The 20,699-nt window shown below is 45.6% G+C and overlaps 1 protein-coding gene across 1 annotated transcript in view; it reads left to right on the top strand.

The window, feature by feature from the left end:
* The window catches only part of Aldh1a2 (aldehyde dehydrogenase 1 family member A2), a 75,630-nt gene that overhangs the window by 53,819 nt on the left and 1,112 nt on the right, over window positions 1-20,699 (top strand). Inside the window, exons 8-13 of the mRNA XM_005347659.3 lie at window positions 7,361-7,463; window positions 9,534-9,718; window positions 10,971-11,135; window positions 11,244-11,401; window positions 12,029-12,103; window positions 19,554-19,642. Of these exons, the coding sequence (XP_005347716.1) occupies window positions 7,361-7,463; window positions 9,534-9,718; window positions 10,971-11,135; window positions 11,244-11,401; window positions 12,029-12,103; window positions 19,554-19,626 (759 nt within the window). The 3' untranslated portion in view covers window positions 19,627-19,642. The remainder of the gene's footprint in view (window positions 1-7,360; window positions 7,464-9,533; window positions 9,719-10,970; window positions 11,136-11,243; window positions 11,402-12,028; window positions 12,104-19,553; window positions 19,643-20,699) is intronic.

Here is a 20,699-nt window from a genome sequence, read left to right as displayed (position 1 = left end):
CACTGAGGAATCAGGTCAGCTCTCTTCTCTCTCTGGCCTTATCCCTCATAGGCAGCTTGTGGTCTGGGACAGTTGCAGCTTTTTTTTTTTCTTAAAATAAACTAGCAAAAAGGCCTTTTCCTAAGGTTGTACAAAATCCCATAGTGAATCAAAGGATTGTTTTAGTGAAAAAATACAATGTTGATATGACAAAATGTTCAACTGTACAGGTTTTTAATTTTTAGCTTTCTTTTTTAAATTTCTTAAATCATGAATACCAAAGACTAAGAGGATGTGTGCTTCTGTCTCTTCTGTCTGAGGTGCTCTGGTTTCCACTCTAACTTGCTCAAGCAAGAATTCTGCAGTAATCCTCCCTCCAGGCTGAGGCTGAATGGCCAGGTCCTTAGAAGCCTGTCCCTTGAGCTCAGACTTCCTTCCTTCCTTCCTTCCTTCCTTCCTTCCTTCCTTCCTTCCTTCCTTCCTTCCTTGCTTGCTTGCTTTCATTTATTTTTTTGAGAATGAAAGCTTTGGAGCCTGTCCTGGAACTTTCTCTATAGACCTCTAACTCACAGAGATCCCCTTGCCCCTGCCTTATGAGTGCTGGGATTAAAGGTGTGCACTACCATCACCCAGTGACATGCATCTTTCTGACTTGAGTAAATCACACTTCTTCCTATCAAAGTAAAGTAAGAAATCAAATCTTGAGTTTTTGCTTGTTTATCTAAAATGAAGAAGTGTTATGGAACAAAAGGATGGTGAAGTGGGGCAGACAGCTGGTTTAGACTAAGTCATAAGCTCCTGTGTATAATTATCAGACTCCTACATAGCAGAGGGCCCCTGGTCCCAGCCCATCTAGTGAAGAGGAGCCACTGGAGAGAGGCCATGGTGGGGAAAGCCTGAAACACCCTGTGGCATTCTTGGTCCAGTCTAGGCTCTGCCACTCCATGGGGACCAGTCACTAAGTCTTAAACCTCTTTGAGTCCTGTTTTCTTCCAACTGTAAAGCAGAATGATAACTCTGGCCTCTCACAATTGCCATGAAGATTAATTGTGTGTGAAAACATAGCGCATACAAGAGGCACCCACTCAACAGCAGCATTACAATGGAGCTGTGATGACAAGGGAAGGCTGGCCTTCAAGATGGATTTGGGTTTGTTTTGTTTTTTCGACACCCCTCCCCCAGGTTCTTTTATAATTCTGGGAATTGAACCTGGGGCTTTGCACGTGTTAGGCAAGCACCCTACCACTAAGCTATGTCCCCAGCCTGCTCCCATGGTTCTTACTGGTAGTGATACATTTGAATACTCTCGTGATCTTTTGAAAACTAGCTGCAGCTCTAGAGCCCAGACACAGAAAGGGCTGTGAGAGCCTTGGCTTCCTAGCTACAGTCAGTCCTCCAACTGTGCAGCATCACCTGCGTGATAGGTGAAGCTAGATGAGAAAGAGGGGTGCTCAAGACCCTGCTTGCTGCAGACTCAGCCTGGGTAGGCTTTCTCCAGTTTCTCCTCTGTCGCCCTCACTTCCAGAGGCTTTACAAGCCTTGCTGGGGCTCGCTGACTCAACAAATGTGACTGAAAATTAAACACATACATAACACACACACACACACACACACACACACACACACACACACATCCACACATCAGATCAAGCCCCTGCACTGACAAGTTCAGTCTTGTGAGGAGGACAGACAGCTGGTAAGCTAGTACGGGGTGAGAGTTCTGTGTGAAGCACAGTGGCATGGAGGAGAAGCACCAAGCTCTATGGGAAAGGTGGGAGAGAGGAAGCTAGCTGCTCAGGAGGTGCCCAGATGGAGGTCTGCGAGGACTTTTGAGCAAGCCAAGGGAGGAAAACCTGGCCTGCGGATGAAGACCCAGGGGCGGTTCCAGGAAGAGCTTGTGGTTTTGTGGGTTTTCAGTGGTAGATGGGTAGTGGGGAGGATCATGGGAACAAAGGCCAGAATCATACTCATGGTTGCATTGATTTCCAGAATCTGCATGATCTGCATTTCACAGATAGTGTTTTGAAATTGCTGTTTCCATTGGAAAGTTGCCTTGTTCTTTTCCTTTCTGGTGAGAATTGAACAGATTAGTTTGTTTCTTGGTATTTCAGAAGGACCAGACATGCACATGTGTGTATTTCTGTGCCATTCCCGTCTAAACTGGAACCAGGAAATACAACCCTGGAAGCTTAGGAGGAAAAAGGAAGAATCAGAGTCTGTGTATTTGGGCTTTGGCTTAAGAAATGAGCATATACTAGAGGAAACGGGCATCTTCAGAAAGTGAACTGAGTCTTTTGTACAGGTCTGTTTTCTGTTTCTTAAAAGACATTTTAGCTCTGAGAAGGGACCTACCTTAATTAAGTTAATTAATTCATGAAAATTTTTAACCAACCTCAGAAACTGTAGAGACCGAACACCTTGTATAAATATGGCCTTGAAAGGCCTTTTGTGTTCTTTATTTTTTTTTCTTTTGTCCTGGATAACAAATTATTTTCTTTGTGAAGAACCAAATTACCTTCCCCCCACTCTTGCATTGCTGCGAACAGGATTCTGGAGAATTGCGGCTCTTGTAGGGATACTCCTAATATCAATCTTGAAGTCTATTCAAACAAGTATGGGAGGCAGAGTCGGTCTGTGCCAACATTCCTGCTGAGAATTAGCCCAGTTTCACATGTCTGTGGGAACCCCCACTCACACCGTGCCTGCTTGGGGAACACAGATAGAGGCGAGTCTCTGCAGGGAGTGCAGCCTTAGGAAACAATGTGATAGGGACACTATCGCTCTTTCATAAGGAGCGCTGTGTGGGGAAACTCAAAACAGACCAGCATTCCTACCATCTTGAACAGCTGTGGTGCTCTTGGGAAACGCTACTTCTGCTCCTTATGGCAAGAAAAACAGTTTCTGAGCGAGTACAGGCCCCAGGAGTCCCATCTGTCCTTTTAAAGTGCAGTTAAGCAGAGGCTGAGGGACAAATTTGCTGCTCTGATTGAGCTTTCCTTCTGCAGGTGAGGAAGCTGAAACCAGGAGAGGGGAGGGGAGGGGGCAGCTCAGTTTGGTAGGAGCAAACACACTTTATAGTATGCAGAATTTTTCTTTTATTTTCCTTTATTTTGTTTTCTAAGGCAGTCTATGTAACTCTAGCTGACCCGGAACTAGCTATGTAGATCAGGCTGGCCTTGAACTCACAGAGGTCTGTGACTCTGCTTCCCGAGTGCTGGCTGTAAAGGTGTAGTAGGTCACCACACCTGGCAAGCCTAGGACTTTTAATCCTTAAGAACCAAACTACTCCATAAACCTTCTTATGGTTGTCCTTCCCAGGCACATCATCCCAGGATGTGACAGGAACGATAAGGGTGTGCAGTGACACCTTTACAGATTGCAAAGACTGAAAACCAGGTCCTTATTATCTCTGTTTATGCCATGCACAAGATTTCGTTTCCCAAACTGTACAATAGTTATCCTTTCGTCTATACATCTATTTCATTCGATTAGGCCTGACTTTCATACAGTTTGCCCATTACCTTGATCCTTAAGCCTCCTTTACTCACCAGGCACTTCCCACCTCTGGACATGTAGAAAGGGGTATGGAACATGCTCCTGGGGAATCACCCCCAAACCTTCCCACCTGAGAAGGGCAGTCAATCCAGGGATTTGTTTTATGTTTTCAGTCACTCGTCCCTAGACCTGCTGATCCCATAGGTTTTGATGTGACACCTTTCCAAGGAATTGTATTGTAATTCCTTAGCTTGATTTTCATGACTTGCAGACATATGAGCACAGGTTCTCCCTGGACTCTGATTTTAAGCACATCATCTTCCCCTGCTTTGGGGTTGCATTGGTTCTGTTTTCCCTTTGTTGTAATGGTAATAAGGAATACTTTCTGTTTGGGGTCACTTTACCTCTCTCCACTCTCCAATCCAGGGAAGATTCATGTGTTATGGTATATTTGTCAGAGAGTTTGATCTATAAACTAAGAACACTATGGGTAGGCATATGATGCCTGGCCCTGAGATTAATGAAGATTCTTGCCTCCTTGCCCGTTTACACAAGTCAGAGTGGCCTGACTGGGTTGGTTGTAGTGAAGAATGACATTAATGTGTAAGTACCTCTATGGTTTAATCTAACTGGTCCTAGTATTAAATTAGACCCAGATTTTTCAAAAGTGCACTCCAGAAACAGTCACACTCACTGGATACCCTCTAGGTTTACATAAGAGTCATTCTGGCTGCTAGTTCCTTGTTGCATCTGGCAGAGAGCAGAACGATGAGTATGCACTGAATGAAGGCAGTCTGCAGCAGGTGGATTTTTAGAATTGTTCTGTTCACAGACCACCCAGGATGGAAGTGGTCTCTCATTGCTACCAATTTCTCCTGGAGGCTGAGCTGCAACTTGACCTTCGTCCAGAAACAAAGAAGAAAGGCATTATTCATCCCGTATTTGCCCTACAATATTTATCATAAATAATCTTGGTTTCTAAGGAAAGGCTGGCACAGGAAAATTGTTCTCTGATGATCATGGACTGAATAGTTACTGTGGCCATGAAAATAATCATTGGACAACATACCTAGCAGCAAAACCCAACACCTCACAGAGGAGCCTGGTGGTCATTCATTCCTGATGAGTGTCAGGGAGGGGGGCTCAGAGAAAAGCAGTGCCAGCTGACTGGTACCTTCATTACCTGCCTTAACCATTTATTCAGTATCTTGCTCAGTATAAAATCCATGACTTCTCCTTGATGCAACTTCTTTTTTTAAATACAAAAGCTACTGTTCTCCTTTTCCATCAGTTTGTAGTGTGTAGTCTCATCATAAGACTGGTGGTTTGTGACACACACTGCATCCTAGGTGACATAGAGAAGGAGGCAGAACAGAGGACAAAATAAGGAGGGATGGGTGGGCCCCTAAGTCTGGGCCTTACAGTCAGCCTGCTATTAACCAGCTAGGAAGCCTGCTAATTAATGTTTGTTAGTTTCTGCCTCTTAAATTTGTTGTTTTCTAGAATGAGATAATATATTCCCCAGGGGGTTATGGGCATCATAAATGAATTGGGACATGCAAATGTCTACCCTAGACTCATATCGTGAATGACATATTCATGAATTCCAATAACTATCTTCTTTGACAAATCACTTACTTGCTTTTCTCCTAAGACATTAGAATGTGCAAGGAGCAGAGAGAACCTAGCACATTGAAATTCCTCACAAGAGCAGACAGTCACAGATGGCCACGCCTTCAGGGACTCCTCATAGGTGATGGCACGGAGTCCAAGAGTAGCTGGATCTTGAACTACCAGAGACAGGTTCCTTCTCCGTCTTCTTGGTATCTCAGGCTCTAGTCCTAATTTCTCCTTCACACTGTTGTCTGTCAGACCAAAGGGCCATGACTGCCTTTATGTCTGTGTGTGTTCTTCTCAGAAGAGAGAGAAAGCATGTTTGCTTTTCTGGAAACATAGCCTTTACTGAGCCCAAGTCTTCCTAAGTACTTTGTCTAGAGGCAGAAGAGACCCAAGCCAGAAGGATAGCAAAGGAGAACTTTAGCTGGTGAACCAAAATCAGTTATTAATATTTATGACCAGATTTTAGCATTTATTACACTTTATGAATAACATTTTTGTGCAAAACAAGAAACTAATTCTATGTCTTTTAGAGATATGACTTCTCTGAAAATAACAAATTATTCTTCTCTGATGATCATGGACTATATAGTTACTGTAGACATGAAGATTGTCATTGGACAAATACCTTGTGACCACAAAAAAAAGGTTCTTTTCTCTGAATGAGGTCATTTTATTTCTTAAAAGAAAAGAAAATGATAGGCAGAATTACAGTGAAAGCAGTGGCATCAACCCAATCACTGCACAACATCGGCAGCTGGGGTGGTTCCTAAGTAATTACCCTGCATGGAAATAGTTGGGGAGGTCTGAGGGAGACACACATCGGAAAGTCTAGTGGTACCTACTGTCACAGCCGCCTAATGAACTGCATTGAACTTAGAAGAACAGGCTCTCCTTGCTCCTCACCCTTGTGTGTGGATAGGTTGTGTGGACACTTACAGTGTGCTAGGCTGGGTTCTAAGAGTCGTCTGCGTTAAATCACTATATCACAGCATAGCTAAACACAAATGCACATATTCTCTTTATCCCCATTTACAGAGGAGGGAACCAAAGCTCAGAAAGCGGCTGATTTCTCAAGATCCCAGTTGCGTATAAGGCAGTGAAAACTCTAGGCACTGGGGTCTTTTCTCTTAACCATACCTTTCCAGTGCCTGAGAACTTATTATCCTGCTGTAGAGTCTCAGTAAATCAGCTAAGACACCAGGCATAGACATAAATGTAGCATTTCTCTTCTCAAGACTTCTAAAAGTTTTATTTCTTGGTAGAATCCATACGAGTAATGTTTCCTCGGCACAGACCAAACTTCCTGTATAGGCTACATGACAGCTCAGCAGTTTTCACGAAGTGACCTGTGCTCTCCAGTATGATACCCATATTGCAGGTGGATCGTCCGAGGCCATCACTGAGGTATAGTTTTTGCATAGGACATCCATCAGGAATCTCTGCCAAGGGGAAGATAAATCACAGCGCAGGCTCGACAACATTAGTCTCCCACATTAGACACAGTGAGGCATATATGGCACTGCAGCAAGGACAGGGCCTTTGTAGCCTGCTGGCATCAATGAGTGCATGTAGGCCATCCATCCCCAAAGCATCCATCCCTGCCTAGACAGATCCTGAAGGGTCTGGCACCTTCAGTCTTTCCTCGGAAAGCATCCTCAGCCCCTGAGGTAACATGTACTTTCTTGAGCAGAGCCTCTATATGGCATAGCCCTATTTCCGTTTGACACATTCAATTCCTTGACTGATATCTACTTAGTGTCAAATGTTTTTTCTTTAAATGGCCTTTTGTTTGCTTGAATTCTAGATGAATAGGCATTTACACATTAGTTAGAAACAGACTCTCAACTCTCTGTAACACTTTAACTCTAGCCCAAAGCAGAGTAACTTTGGAGATAAATGAACAGTTTTTCGATGATTGCCCCCCCCCCACCCACCCCTGCCAGAAGCCACATCCCAAGGAAAAGCCATAATGTAGTGGTGAAACTTTTAGTCACGTGTTGCATACTATTTATCTCCCACAGAGTCTTTGGCCTGTGTCTTCCATGGTGAAAGGAGAGCATCCTTTTATCCTCTTCAACCTGTGTGTTTAGCTGCACCTCAGCTGTCTCTGCTTCATCCTCCCAAGCTGACCACAGAAGTTGTCCCTTGGGATTATTTTGCCTTTAGGGTCACTTAACTACCATGTCCATTGTCGCCTGGAGCTGGCTTTGACCTCTGACTGCAGCAGTGGAAGATGTGTCAACCCTCTGCCTTCCCTTCCTTACAGGTCGGAAAGCTGATTCAAGAAGCAGCCGGAAGAAGTAACTTGAAGAGAGTAACCCTGGAGCTTGGAGGGAAAAGCCCCAATATTATTTTTGCAGATGCTGACTGTAAGTGGCCCACAGATCTCTTATGTGTCAGAATGCTACCCTTCCCCTTCCTCTTCTGTATCCACTCTTAACAGAATGTCAAGAGTCATACCGTTGAAGTAAAAGTTGAAAATGAATGAAATTCATGCCCTTGCCATACTGACGTATGCACGGGCAGCCCATATATGGTGGTTCTGTTGAACTTGTCCATATTGGGTTCATGGTCTAAATTGATGAGGATGAATGACCAAGTCTCTTTCTCAAGAGGGCACTAGTTGTCATTACAGATGGTTGTGAGCCACCATGTGGTTGCTGGGAATTGAACTCAGGACCTTTTGGAAGAGCAGGCAGTGCTCTTAATTGCTGAGCCATCTGTTGCCAGGGCATAAATTTCACATTTCATTTTTTCCAGTTCAAAATTATCACTGCCAGTTTCTCACCAAAGGAAGGGCCCATAAATGTAGGGAGGAGGGGACACATTTTGTACTGAATCCCATCTCTGCCCACTTCTTTCCAGAATGTCTCTGAGATGATCATTTAATATAGGAAGAAGAACACCTAACCAACACTGAACAGTCTAGGGCCATTTTGACTTTCTGGTGTTGTAGAAGGTGGGTAGAAAAGGTGAAGGTTTGCCCATTGATATGTAATAGAAAGGACAACATTCAAAGACTCTGACACATCAAATATAGTCTCTGCTTAGATCCAAGAAATCTGAAACTTTTCAGCCGGATCTATCATCTACTCAACTGGCTGGCCAGTCATCAAAACATAAGTGCTGCTTCCAGAGCACTGGCTACACTTTCCCAAACCCATACCAGCTCTTCTAGTTATGCATGCCAACCCCTTTCCCTTGCTCTCAGGACTTGTGTGGAACAAGCCTTACCAGAAGCATAGGTTGGTAACCTAGGAAACCCTTCCAGGAAGAGACCACCTAGTCTGTGCACTGTTATCCTGAAAAACTCCCCAGAATGAAATTCCAAAGTCCCCTTCAGCCGTTCATTTCTTCTTCACACCCTCCAGGCAACTCTCAGTTCTGTAATTGGAGAAGTCAGGAGCAAGAACATGCATAGATTGAAACCACCTCCTGGCTTGAGCTTTGCAGGGTTCACATTTAGCTTCCTTGTCAAGATTAGAAATCTTGAAACTGGAGAGATAGCACTCACTGCTCTTCAGTGGACCTGAGTTCCATTCCTAGCATCCATGTCAAATGGCTTACAACTGTTTGTAACTCAAGCTTCAAGGCACCTGCGCTCATGTGCACATACCTGCATGTAGACAGAAACACCTACACATAATTAAAAACAATAAAAATCAATCTCAAAACACTCAGATTTCATGCCTCTTCCTCTTGAGGAGCAGGCAGTCTGCTGTCAACTCCACTGACCCAGTCAGTCATCTAGCAACCAGCATGTAGATTTGTCAGTATTACCTTGACTTGTAAGACATCGGAGAGGAGGGGGAAGCATTATCACACTGCTGTTGAACAATTCTATAGAGAGGAGATACAGTGTCTGCAAAGAAGCACTGTCATTACGTGTAACCACCAAAATGATCATTAAACATACTCCTGATCCAGTTGATCAGGAGTCTTAAGTGGGCAGCCTTAGGCCAAACGCATAGAATATGTGTTTCCTTTTCCAACCATTACACTAATCTTAAAAGGTTACATTAAAACTCTGACCTCTGGTTTTCCTTCAAACTGGAAAGGTTTGGCAAGCTCTGGGCTTACATTCATGTATGCTAACAGTCAACTGTGGTGGCTTCTGTTAGTCTCCATTGCATTTCTTGCTCACCTGGAAGATTTACAGTTATGATCCTGGGTCTTTGTACAGTGAAATTTAAATCTCTTGTTATGAGTGATTAGGGCTGGTCCTTCTGTTTGCAGAAACAAGAAAGAGGCTCAATGAGGCAGTGTTATCCAAGTTTACATAGCAAGCATTGTCTGTGTTCTCAGTCCAGAGCTACTCACTGGCATAGGCTGTGATGAGCAGGGCATTATTTCCAGGCCTTTGGAGAGTGGGAAGGAAGGTGCTACCTCGACAGGCCACAGGCAAGGCTGTGCTAAGAATACGATGCTTCCTCTTGCAGTGGACTACGCTGTGGAGCAGGCTCACCAGGGCGTGTTCTTCAACCAAGGCCAGTGCTGCACCGCAGGGTCTCGAATCTTTGTGGAGGAGTCCATCTATGAGGAGTTCGTAAAAAGAAGTGTGGAAAGGGCCAAGAGGCGCATTGTGGGGAGCCCCTTTGACCCCACCACTGAGCAGGGTCCTCAGGTAAGAAACCATAAGCATTATCTTTGTGTAACTTAATCTGGGCCAGTACAGATCCTGATGCTTATGGAACCAGGCAAAACAGCCTCTTCCACTTCCAGCTGCCTCCTTATTCCTGTGCCTTGTCTTCGTAGTTGAAATGTAGGCACTGACGTATTGCCTCTCTTTACATTACTAAATATAATCTCTGGGGAACATTGGGGTGATTTAGTAGCTATGAGGAGATTTCTGGGCATGGCAGGGTGGATCTTGGTAATATAGCCCCACCCTAGACCTTTTGGCCACTTTTCAGATGCTCAGGTCAGAAAAGGTGGATATCTCCTTCCCAGACTCTGTTCCCCTTTCCCAGCTGCCAGCAGTTCTGTCCCTTCAATGGTCTGTGACATGTAGGAATGAAAGGTTGGTTGAGGTTCTCTTTGGCTGTGCAGTTATTTCTTACTGTGCCTGCCCTACACCCGTAGTGCAATGGAGACGTCATAAATGTACGTCCTGAGCAGCAGGCCGCACACTCGAGCACTCCAGCCTGGCTGTAGCCATGATAGTTCCCAAACCTGTGGTTTTCATCTACTCAGGGTCAGAATTTGCAAGGATTTATCTAAACTCATCTGCAACACTAAGCAAGAATTTTCTAGTAAAGGAAACCATCTCTGTTTGGGTACCTCTGGTGAGAAGGTTGATATTTTAGATAAGGAAACCTGGGTGAATATAGCTTATGTCACTCACCATAATGACTCAATGACAGCTTTGGTGTTGGCTTCTGTTTTCAATCAGAATCTTTCACCTGGGAAGTTTAATTCACTCTCTAAAGACAGCAGCCATGCATTAGATTCTCCTCTAAGATAAACCCAACAGTACATAGGGCAGCACTAGTGAAAGAGGCTGTGTGATCCACTGTTTTTGTCTTTTCAGTGTCAGCATATGATTTGCTTATTATTCATCTGGACAGAAGTAACTGTTCTTTATAGAAACTGTGAATAATTGAGGTAGCATTTTGATAAGTTCCAAAAAATTTTGACCTGGTATTTCAGGCTAGATAGTCATTAGCATTCTTTAGATTCCTCCATCTCTTAGGTGCAACCATAAAAAAATTCTATTTTTTCACCATTTAAAATTGAGTAGGTAATATTAATTTCATATGATTTGACTGGATGCAGTGACAGTTGGGGGAGAAAACCACACAGGGGTTCATGAGAATGTGCGTGTTTCTATTTTCACGGAAGGCCTTCTGAGAGTCATCAAGTGATTTCTCCTGCAGATCGATAAGAAACAATACAACAAGATTCTGGAGCTCATCCAGAGTGGTGTGGCCGAGGGCGCCAAGTTGGAGTGTGGAGGCAAAGGACTGGGAAGGAAGGGCTTCTTCATTGAGCCCACCGTGTTCTCCAACGTCACTGATGACATGCGGATTGCCAAGGAGGAGGTATCACGGGCATTTTACAATGGTCACATCTTTCCTGGGATTGCCAGAGCGTTAGGACAGTCATCAAGTTTAACACTTTTCATCTTGGCATACATAATTTTGTTGCAGATCTTTGGTCCTGTTCAGGAAATCCTGCGGTTCAAGACTATGGATGAAGTTATAGAAAGAGCCAATAACTCAGACTTTGGGCTTGTAGCAGCTGTCTTCACTAATGACATCAACAAGGCTCTCACGGTGTCTTCTGCAATGCAAGCTGGGACTGTCTGGTAAGACTTATATCCACTGGTGATATAAGGAGCCTTGCTAGCTCACAGTTCATCACTATCGTGAAGTGCTAACTTTACTTCAAAGAGTTTTATTTAGCCCACAGGGAGGCTGTAAGCCCAGTGAGCATGGTCCGACTCCTCAGAGCCTTTGTTCTGTTACAGCATGGTGGATGGTGGTGGATGAGGACATGGCCAGACAGAAACCAGAAAGCAAGATTCAGGGGTGGCACTTGCTTAGAGTAGCTTGCTCTTGCAGGAACTACCTTAATGCCTGGCTTCTGGGTAGCTCCCCCAGTGGCTCCCCCAGTGGCTAAGGAGCCCCCACCAGGCTCCAGCTTTAATAGTTCCTCCTCATCCTCCAGCACCACCACCCCAGGGACCAAGATGTCCACAAGTGAGTCCTTAAAGGACAAACAACGTCCAGACTGTGGCAAGGCATTATAATTCTCAGGGGCCTCGGCAAGGATGGGGAAGTCAACCTGAGAAGACACTCTAATCAACTAGACCAGAAAATTACAGTCATTTTGATCTTTTCACTTTGAAAATTCTTTTTACTCCAAGAAATATATCAATTGGATTATTTCTCTGAGATGGATTCATATTAACAATGCTGTTTTCTTCCTTCAGGATCAATTGTTACAATGCCTTAAATGCCCAGAGCCCCTTTGGGGGCTTCAAGATGTCTGGAAACGGCAGAGAAATGTAAGTGTCAGAGATTCTGGTGTCTACGCAGATGGACTGTGCCAGCACAGAGGGCGCTCACACAACAGTTCACTTCACCTCCACGCCTCTGTTCATAAGCTTTGTTGTGCTGTTGTTTGAGATAGGGTCTCACTGTGCAGCCTGGAATTACCTGGATCTTTGTAGTGTCTGCTGACCTCAAACTTACAGTAATCCTCCTGCCTCTGCCTCCTGAGTGTTGAGATTACACCATACCCAGCTTAATCTAACATTTTACTGAGTACGAACTCACGTAAGCTAAGTATTACGTGGCACTAAAGTGAGCAAGGTGCAACTCCCTCACACTCAGAGTGGACAGAGAAATGGATCCATTTTTCAGCTGCGTCTTGTCAGGACAGGGGAAAAGCTGCATGTTGTCTGCAGAAAAGAGCCCATGAGAACACACCTTTGCAGTTCTCAGGGCTGGCATTCTCCAGCTGCCAAGCCAAGGAGCACGCCCTGCCACAGGAACATTGCAGTGCCTTCAGAAACCTCGAGCTGCTCCTCTGGAGCATGAGGCTGTATGTGAAGCCTGGCTGGCGTGTTTACTTCCATGCTCCCCAACAAAGCCGCCAGAGCTCCGAGCTCCACGGTTGTGCATTCCCATGACGCCTGGAGCTTCCAGGGGTTAACTGCTTTTTGCCATTCCTTCCGTGCCCATCCTGGTCACTTGTCTGTCCCACCTGCTCATCCCTGTAAGTCCTTTAAAAGTTAGGACTAGGGGTCAGGGAGGGAGTAGCTGAAGGTACAAATTGAACACATCTCCAGGCCTTTCAGGGAAATTGCTTGGAAACTGGGGAGATACCAGTTTTTAAGGCTGAGATGCCTGGCACATAAGGGGTGCCTTGGCAGAGGCTAGTGGAGAAGAGAGCAGAAGAAGGGCGCACCAGCAGTAGCACTGCATCCCAGCCTTCTTCTGCCAGTGTGAACAGTAGGAACTGCTGCTCATGCTTCTGGAAGCCATGTCCAAGGTCAAGGTGCTGGTAGATGCAGTATCTGGGAAGGGTTCATTTCTCACACATGCACTTACCATGTCCTCATGAAGTTCAGAGGAAAGGAAGTGTGCTGGAGCCTGTCCTAGAAGGGCTCTGATCCCATTTGTTGGGGTGGAGCCCTCATGAGTTAATCAGTTCCCAATGGCCCCTCTTGTTAATACTATCACATTGCACAATGCATTCCAACATACACATTTTGGGTTGACACAAACATCCATACCTCAGCAGCCGCCCTCAGCTAAGGGTCTGTTGTGTATCTGGCTTTGTGCTAACTCCTTCCCTCACATTACCCCATTTGATTTGTGTGGTTATATAGATATACTTTGCGTGCAGGAGACCTGGCCAAGGAGTAGAGTGGTCAAGCAGCTTGTCTTAGTCTCACAGTCAGTAAGTGTCAGGTCTGACATTCTAGCCTAAGGCCCAATGGTTTCATATAGTCTCATGGCATCTAGCCATGGAAGCTTGGGGACCAAGCACAAGGACTCTTCTGGAACAGGCTTCAGAACGAGCACAGTTGTCCTGAGATGCTGATGATCTATAGAAACAGGGCTACCGCAGAAGTAAAATAGACAAGAGACTCCTCAGAGCAGGCTTCAGTATAAATTGATTTTTCTTTCAGTGGTTTCAGGGACTCAATGGTGGCCAGAAACTTTCTGGTCTGACACCCCCATTTATAAAACTTATGTATCTCTGTTTGAAAAGAGTAGATCTGTTTTCTGACCCTGTGGCTCACAAGAAGGAGCATCATCCCCGCCCCTTTCTTCTGCCATTACTGAATGACTTTTTAATAACAAATGTTTAGACCACAGTCTACTAACTGGTAGTGAACATCGCAAGCAAGGCACTGGGCTTGGTCTCAGGGACTTCAGCACAGTAAGGCACTTAGAATGTTGTTGGATAAATGAAATGTACATTGCAGGTATCAGAAGGACCCCAGGACAGAAACCCTGGAGTGAAAGAGAAGCCCAGAAACGAGGGAGAAAGTCTGGACATTGTTTCAACATGGTCTTGCACTTGGGTTGACTTGGCCTTTAAGGAGGGGAGTAGTTCAGCAAATGGAGAATATTCCTTTGAACTTGGAGGCCAAAGCAAGGTAGTTGAGAGGAAGTGTGAGCAGAAGTACTGTGGGAAAGGTAGGGATGCTGTCTGCGGGATGTGCAGGGACCCGGTTAAACGTGAGGAGGGGATCTACGAGCTTCATATTCTGTGGCTGGCATTGGCTGGTCATGTCTAGCCGCTCAGTATTGGGCTGTTTGGGTGAGCAGTTTTGAGCCTAAGAGCAGTTTGGAAAGTCATGTTGCTTGCAAATCTTGGCACTTGTGCTTCCTACCTCTGTAAATTTTTGTAGACAGAAATTGCCTTCTTCCTAAGCTTTGATGTCCTTCTCTAGAAGATGAAAATAATTACAGTACCTGCCTGGGAGTGCTGCTTTGTGGATATGTTAGGATTCAGTAGCTAAACATGTAGTGGTGCCTGGAAAGCCTTTCTCCAGCAAGTGAAGCTGCCAGTGGCCACCAAGGAGGGGCTGCTAGAATGGTGGCTCTTCCTTCTTTTGCTTCAGGAGCAGGTTGCTCCTGAAGTGTGGCAGTTTCCCTGCCCCACAGTCAGTGGCCCGGCTCTTCTGTTCTCCTGTGCACCTGTGTCGCTCTCTAACTTGTCTCCCAGCAGAACTGGAACCCACCTGGAACCCTCTTCCCACAGGGGTTGCGCTCCATCAGCTGCTCCAAACCATCCTGCACACAGGACCTCTTCTCTGCCTTTAACTCTCTGGCCCCGCTTGAGGCTGTATTCCACTTGCTTGCTCCTTTCCGGCCTCTGTGGCTGTCCTCACTAATCTCTCTGAAGTGTCTGGACAGTCACTGGTCCTGGGAACACTGTTCTCATTCTGTGTTTTGCTACAGATCATTAAAAGGGTGAATCACCAGGATAATATAAACTTGTAATAAATGGCCTCTGGGTAATGGAGCACAGTCCCAGGCTATCCTTGTCCCTCATCCGGAACAGACCTTGCTGGGATTCAGACTTTTCATGTTATGTAAGTCTGGTCTCTTCCTAGAAGAAATGTCCCTTTGCTGGAAAGCTGGTTGGGGGACAGTTCAGCTCTGTCAAACCATAGAGAACAACAGCCAAGAAAACCTGAAGAGCGGTGTCTGTCTCCTTATAGATGTGCTGGCCATGTGGCCTTCCCACTGTAGATAAAAGATCATGAGGGGCTGGGGCTCTTTGGTGAGACTGGCTGCATCTTCCATAAGTCAGGGTTTCTCAGCCTTTTTCCATTGGTGATTTCTTATTGCCTGAGAAATTTTTATTAACCACTGGCTATGTAAGTATGCAAAATATATATACGACCCAAATATTTCCTGATAATCATAAAGAAATGTCTTATAAAACAATTATTTGGAATATATGTCATTTTACTTTTTGTTAAAGATTAATGAAACCTAAAAAGGATTAATGAAATCTTGCCTATTTATGAGATGGATGTGCTTGTTTAATTTTACATAAAGAATTAAATTTGCTGGCTATTTGATGCTGTAGGACAAAGAACGTCTTCAACAGTTTCCAGAGCTGAACACTGCTTCACATAAACATGGATGCCCAGCAGCAAAAGCATGTTTAGAACCATTTCAGAACTTGTTGGAAATTCTGTCTCAATCCAAAGTCAAAATTCATTTAACTAATTTTTGTAAAACTCAGATAGCAATTTTAAAAATCAAACATTCTAACAATACAATCCAAAGATGTACTCATTTGCTACTGATAGGCTGAGGAGGATGATAGGAAAATAATGAATTTATTCGTTTTTCTTTTTTATAATAAAAATTATGTTTCTAGCAGAAACCTTTTGTGTCCAATAAACATGTGATTCATAACAAAATTCCCTGCCTCATAGCAAACAGTATTCTGAAATCTGAGCTGAGGTGTTGCGTTTGATAGATGGCATGAAGGCATATACAGTGCTAAGTGTGTGTTGCATGTTCAGAATCAAGCAGGCACACATGAAGCCACAAAACGCAATGGACAAACACAGCCTAGAAAGCCTCAAATGTTGTATATTTTATTTTGAATTAATTTTTTGGCCATTGAGTATTCAGAAACCTCTACATTGGAACTCTTTTCATGACACAAGCCATTACAGGCCACAGCTAAGAAGCTGCGATGTAAGTGACCTGGCGCGCAGTCTCCACTTACTTTCAAAACGTATTTTCTCTTACTCAGTGACCTAGAGTCATAGGAAATGCTTTAAATAAAAGAGCCTGGTCTGCCTTCTATCTAGTCTGATAGTCTGCAGAGAATCTCCTTCGCCTTCCCTCCGGGAAGAATTGTTTGCCTCACATCCCAGTCTCCTTGCCCACCCCTAGTTGGGGCAGAGACGGGAAGTGATCCTTTCACAAACAAGCTGCAAGGAAGGCGGACTACCTAGCCTCAGTTTCTCCAAGCTCTAAGAGGTCTGCTTTCTACAGGTTTTCTGATGAGTGCCCCGCCCCCATCAGAGGCTAGAGGTGCTTCTCCATGCTGCCTGCCCGGAGAGTCCCATTCACTTTCTGTCCTTTTTCTCCTGCCTTATCACAGTCCCCAGAGAAAAAAGGTGGGAAATACAAGCTACAGTTCACACTGAACCAAAGGGATGGAAAGAGAGCTGTGGGCATCTTAGACAATGCGGATTAGGACTGCAAGAATGAGAAATGGGATGGGATGCTGTGCAGCTTCTCAAATCATGCACACATACATGCACGCACAGATGCATGCATATGCCTGCATACATAGCATGCATGTGCACAGAAGTCATCTGTGGTCTGAGCGGTTAGGACTGTTAAATATGCTCGTCTGGGGACTCACTCTCAGAGACTCTGGTTGAGTAGATCTGGCCTACAGCCCAGGATCTTCATGTTGTAATAAACTTCTGGAATGGTGCTGGTGCAGGTGGTGTGGGGACCTCATTCAGAAAACTGTTGCAGCAAGCCAAATAGAAACTAGGGGAAATGCACACTCTAAATAGAAACCCAACAGTTTCTAAGATGGTTTGCTGGGTGTCTCCAAAACCTAACATTTTTTCCCTTCTTTCTGGGTATAGCTTCTTGCTCCATCTCAGAACCTAGCCTGGTCTGCAGAGAAGCAGGTTTGGGACCTTGCCAGGGTCTCTGTGCCCCCAAGAGGTGGTGTGCAGTGATGATGGTGGCCAATCAGGGATGAAGGCTTCAGTAAGGAAGGGCCAGCCTCTTGAGCCGCAGTGAGGTTCTTCCTTGATAACTGCGGGTCTAGATGTGCCACAGACTTTAACCAGAGTGAACAGATTTAAGAATCCAGACTTCAAAGATTTTAGAGCCCCTTGGACAGTCTTTTCAGAGACTGTGCAGAATGACCAGCTCGCCCTCTCCAGACCTACAGAAGCAGAACCTTCAGTGTGGGAGGGTAAAAGCCATAGTGTAGTCATGTTCTTTGAATGAGAACTGTATGCTGGGGCACAGGAGCTGCCACAAGGGAGGTGACTAGGCACCAAGAGGAAAGGGATAGCTCAACCAAGCCCTTCAGCTAACTAGTGGAGGGTGGCTGGTTTCCCTGTTCACTGACTCTAGGATTCTGTTTCTGCTCCATCATGCCTGTGATATACTACTCCAAGGCCTCTCACTGACCCTCTTGGTACCTCAGCACAAAGCAGCCCTTTGGACTCTAAGTGTGAGTCACCTTTGTCTCTGAGCAGGCTGTGTATTCATCCATGCCTGGGACTGGACAATGACCCTCCAGCCAGTGAGACCACCACAGCTTCACACACACAAACATGGTGGGAGCCAGTGGGGACACTTGAATGCAGCCATAGTGACATGTTTCTGATTCCATAGATATGTCCTCATAGGTCTCACAGATTGGAGACAAGAGTGGGAAGAAAGGATTCTTCTGCCCGAGAGCGTGCATAAGGAACTAGAAGGCAGTGAGGTTACACCAGGAAGCACAGAACGTTCTAAAGAGGAGACGCGTTCAGAATTGTCCTAAGTCAGGAAAATATTCAGAGAAAGCCAGAATAAACTGGTAGTAGGTGCCTAGGGCCTGGGTAGAGTTGTAAGGGTACAGTTTCTGAGGAGGCCCAGTTCACTCTTCTTGAAGTAGAGTGGCCCAGACAGAAACGTTTGTGCTTGCAGTCTTTCTTGGTTCCTGTTAGTTTCCCAGGAGCCCTTGTCAACTTGGGTGTGGTGCCGGAAGAGCTACTGGCAATGCTGCTGGAGCAATGTGGAGGGCCATGAGATCCCAAAAGGAACAGGGTGGGCCATTGCCCTAGGTCTTACTTGTACAACTGTAGGAACTGCATCATTTGCAGCTGACTGACGGAGAAGAGCGTTTTCTCACTGCCTTTCACATACCGACGCCATTCTGAGTAGTTCCTCCCTGAGGGAGACAGTGTGGCACCAGGGTAGAAGTGAGAAAACAGTTGTACGCAAAAGCTTTCCTCCTCTCCCTCTGTGTCCTCAGTGTGCTGGGGAGTGTAGCAAGCCCACAGTTTTAGGGAGGTCAGACAGCAAGGTGAATGAGCTCTGCTCATTGGGGACAGAAGTGCTCCAGCAGAAGTGACACTGGAGGACCCTTCCTCTGTGTAACACTCACCTGTGAGGTACTTGGGCTCCCACCAGTTGCTTGGCTTTGCTTTTCCTGAATCCATCAGTGATAACTCAGTAAATGCTTCCTGACAGCCCCGCACCTGTCACCAGCCCCAATTCCAGGAGAGAAGTGATTTAGGAGACTCTTGTGGAGAGCGCGCCCTAATGGTCCCCTTAATTACTTCCTAAATCTTCTCACCAGCCTTGTGGGGCCATGGACAGCACTTGTCAGGGCCATATTTAAGGTGGTCCAGGTGGTTTCTGTCTTCACACAGGAGGCCTTTGGCTAGCCTATCCTTCTTCATTTAGGAAGTGTAAGGAATGAGAAATGGGAACTTTGTATACTAAGGATTCTAGTCTAAGACTTCCATCTCAGAGGTAGAGAACAGCTCTCTAAGTAGGCTATCAGCATGGGCATGTCGGAAGTCTGCAGAGGCTGGAGCAGGGTTCTGCAGAATGGTACACCCATTCCTGCAGGACCAGCACTCACCAGAGGCGGAAACATGGCCCAGGCAGATCTCAGGCCTGGCTTTTTGCTGCCGTGGTGCTCAGCTGTGAGCCATCCTGCCTTGGCTAAACCAGGCCTGGTTCTCAGGGTACCAAGGAGTCACCTCTTTTCTATCCTGTGCTGTGAAAACCAGTGATCCTTTAAGACAGGACATCTGCCCATGAGAGGGCAGCTTTGTACTGAGGAGGGCTTTGCTCGTTGTCCACTAAGAGTTTGCGTGTGGAGCCCAGTGACCCGTTGCGCATAGATGACAGCTTCACCTTCTTGAGGATGCCACCACAGGTCAGGCACAATCCCCTGGGCCATTGGTGTTTGAATCTGCCATTTGTGTGTTTCAGGGGAGAGTTTGGCTTACGAGAGTACTCTGAAGTCAAGACCGTGACGGTGAAGATCCCCCAGAAGAACTCCTAAGAGGCCCAGATGAAAGGTGAAGTACTGCTCACTCCCCCGCTTTCTCTGGAGACCCCAGCACTGAGGAGTGCAGAGTTGAGCCCAGGCCTTCTTTAAATATTGAATTGATGATATTAGCAGGCAGGTCACTGCTCTTTTTGACACAGGCCAGCGAGGCATGGTTTAGAGACACTCTGGAAGGAGTCACCTTAATCATACCAAATAGTGGGGAGATAGGCAAGGTGGGGGAGTGCTGTGTGGAGCATGGGATGGGATAAGGGAGCTGCAGTGTTTGGTGCATTATCACGGAGAGCTTTCCTGGGGGAAAGGTTGCCTGGGCAGCACTGTCCTCATGTTCCTCCTTCCAGTTCCTCCCCACTCCTCACTCCTCCCTCTTCCAAGGAGACCTCAGCTGAGCTCATTTAGGGCAGATGTTTGGGCCGGGAACAATTTTCCAAGGTTTTGCAGCCAAATTACCATTTCATGTTATCCATTTCTTCAAAGCAAAACATGAAATGGTTTTAGTTAGAGCCAGGGCAGACTAAAAATGCCAGGAGCTGGTACACTGCAGATGTTCTAAGTGGTAGGGATGTAGTATGTCCTTTTCTTACTTCCATAATTAACACAGCAAAAAGAAGATGCAGATGGGGTCAGAGGTCATCTTGTGTAGTTCACAGCTTCTTAGCTTTCGTGTGTGTGTGTGTGTGTGTGTGTGTGTGTGTGTGTGTGTGTGTGTGTGTTTAGAGCAGCAGTTCTCAATCTGAGGATCATAACCCCTTTGGAGGTCAAATGATCCATTCACAGGGGTTGCCTAGGACCATCAGGAAATACAGATAACACATTATGATTCATAACAGTAGCAAAATTACAAATATGAAGTGGCAACGAAAATACTTTTGTGATTAGGGGTCACCACAGCATGACGGACTCAATCAAAGCGTCCTAGTATTAGGATGGTTGAGAACCACTAGATAGATGGATGGTAATGAAGGTCATAGGTCATCACATGTACGTCATAGTTCCTGAGCTTACTACATGGTTTGGAGATAGTCTGTATGGTGTGTGTGTGTGTGTGTGTGTGTGTGTGTGTGTGT

The sequence above is a fragment of the Microtus ochrogaster genome, chromosome 5, assembly GCF_000317375.1.
Source record: "Microtus ochrogaster isolate Prairie Vole_2 chromosome 5, MicOch1.0, whole genome shotgun sequence".
NCBI classification, from domain to species: domain Eukaryota; kingdom Metazoa; phylum Chordata; class Mammalia; order Rodentia; family Cricetidae; genus Microtus; species Microtus ochrogaster.
The sequence above is the reverse complement of the archived record's forward strand: the minus strand, read 5'-3'. Positions and strand labels throughout refer to the sequence as shown.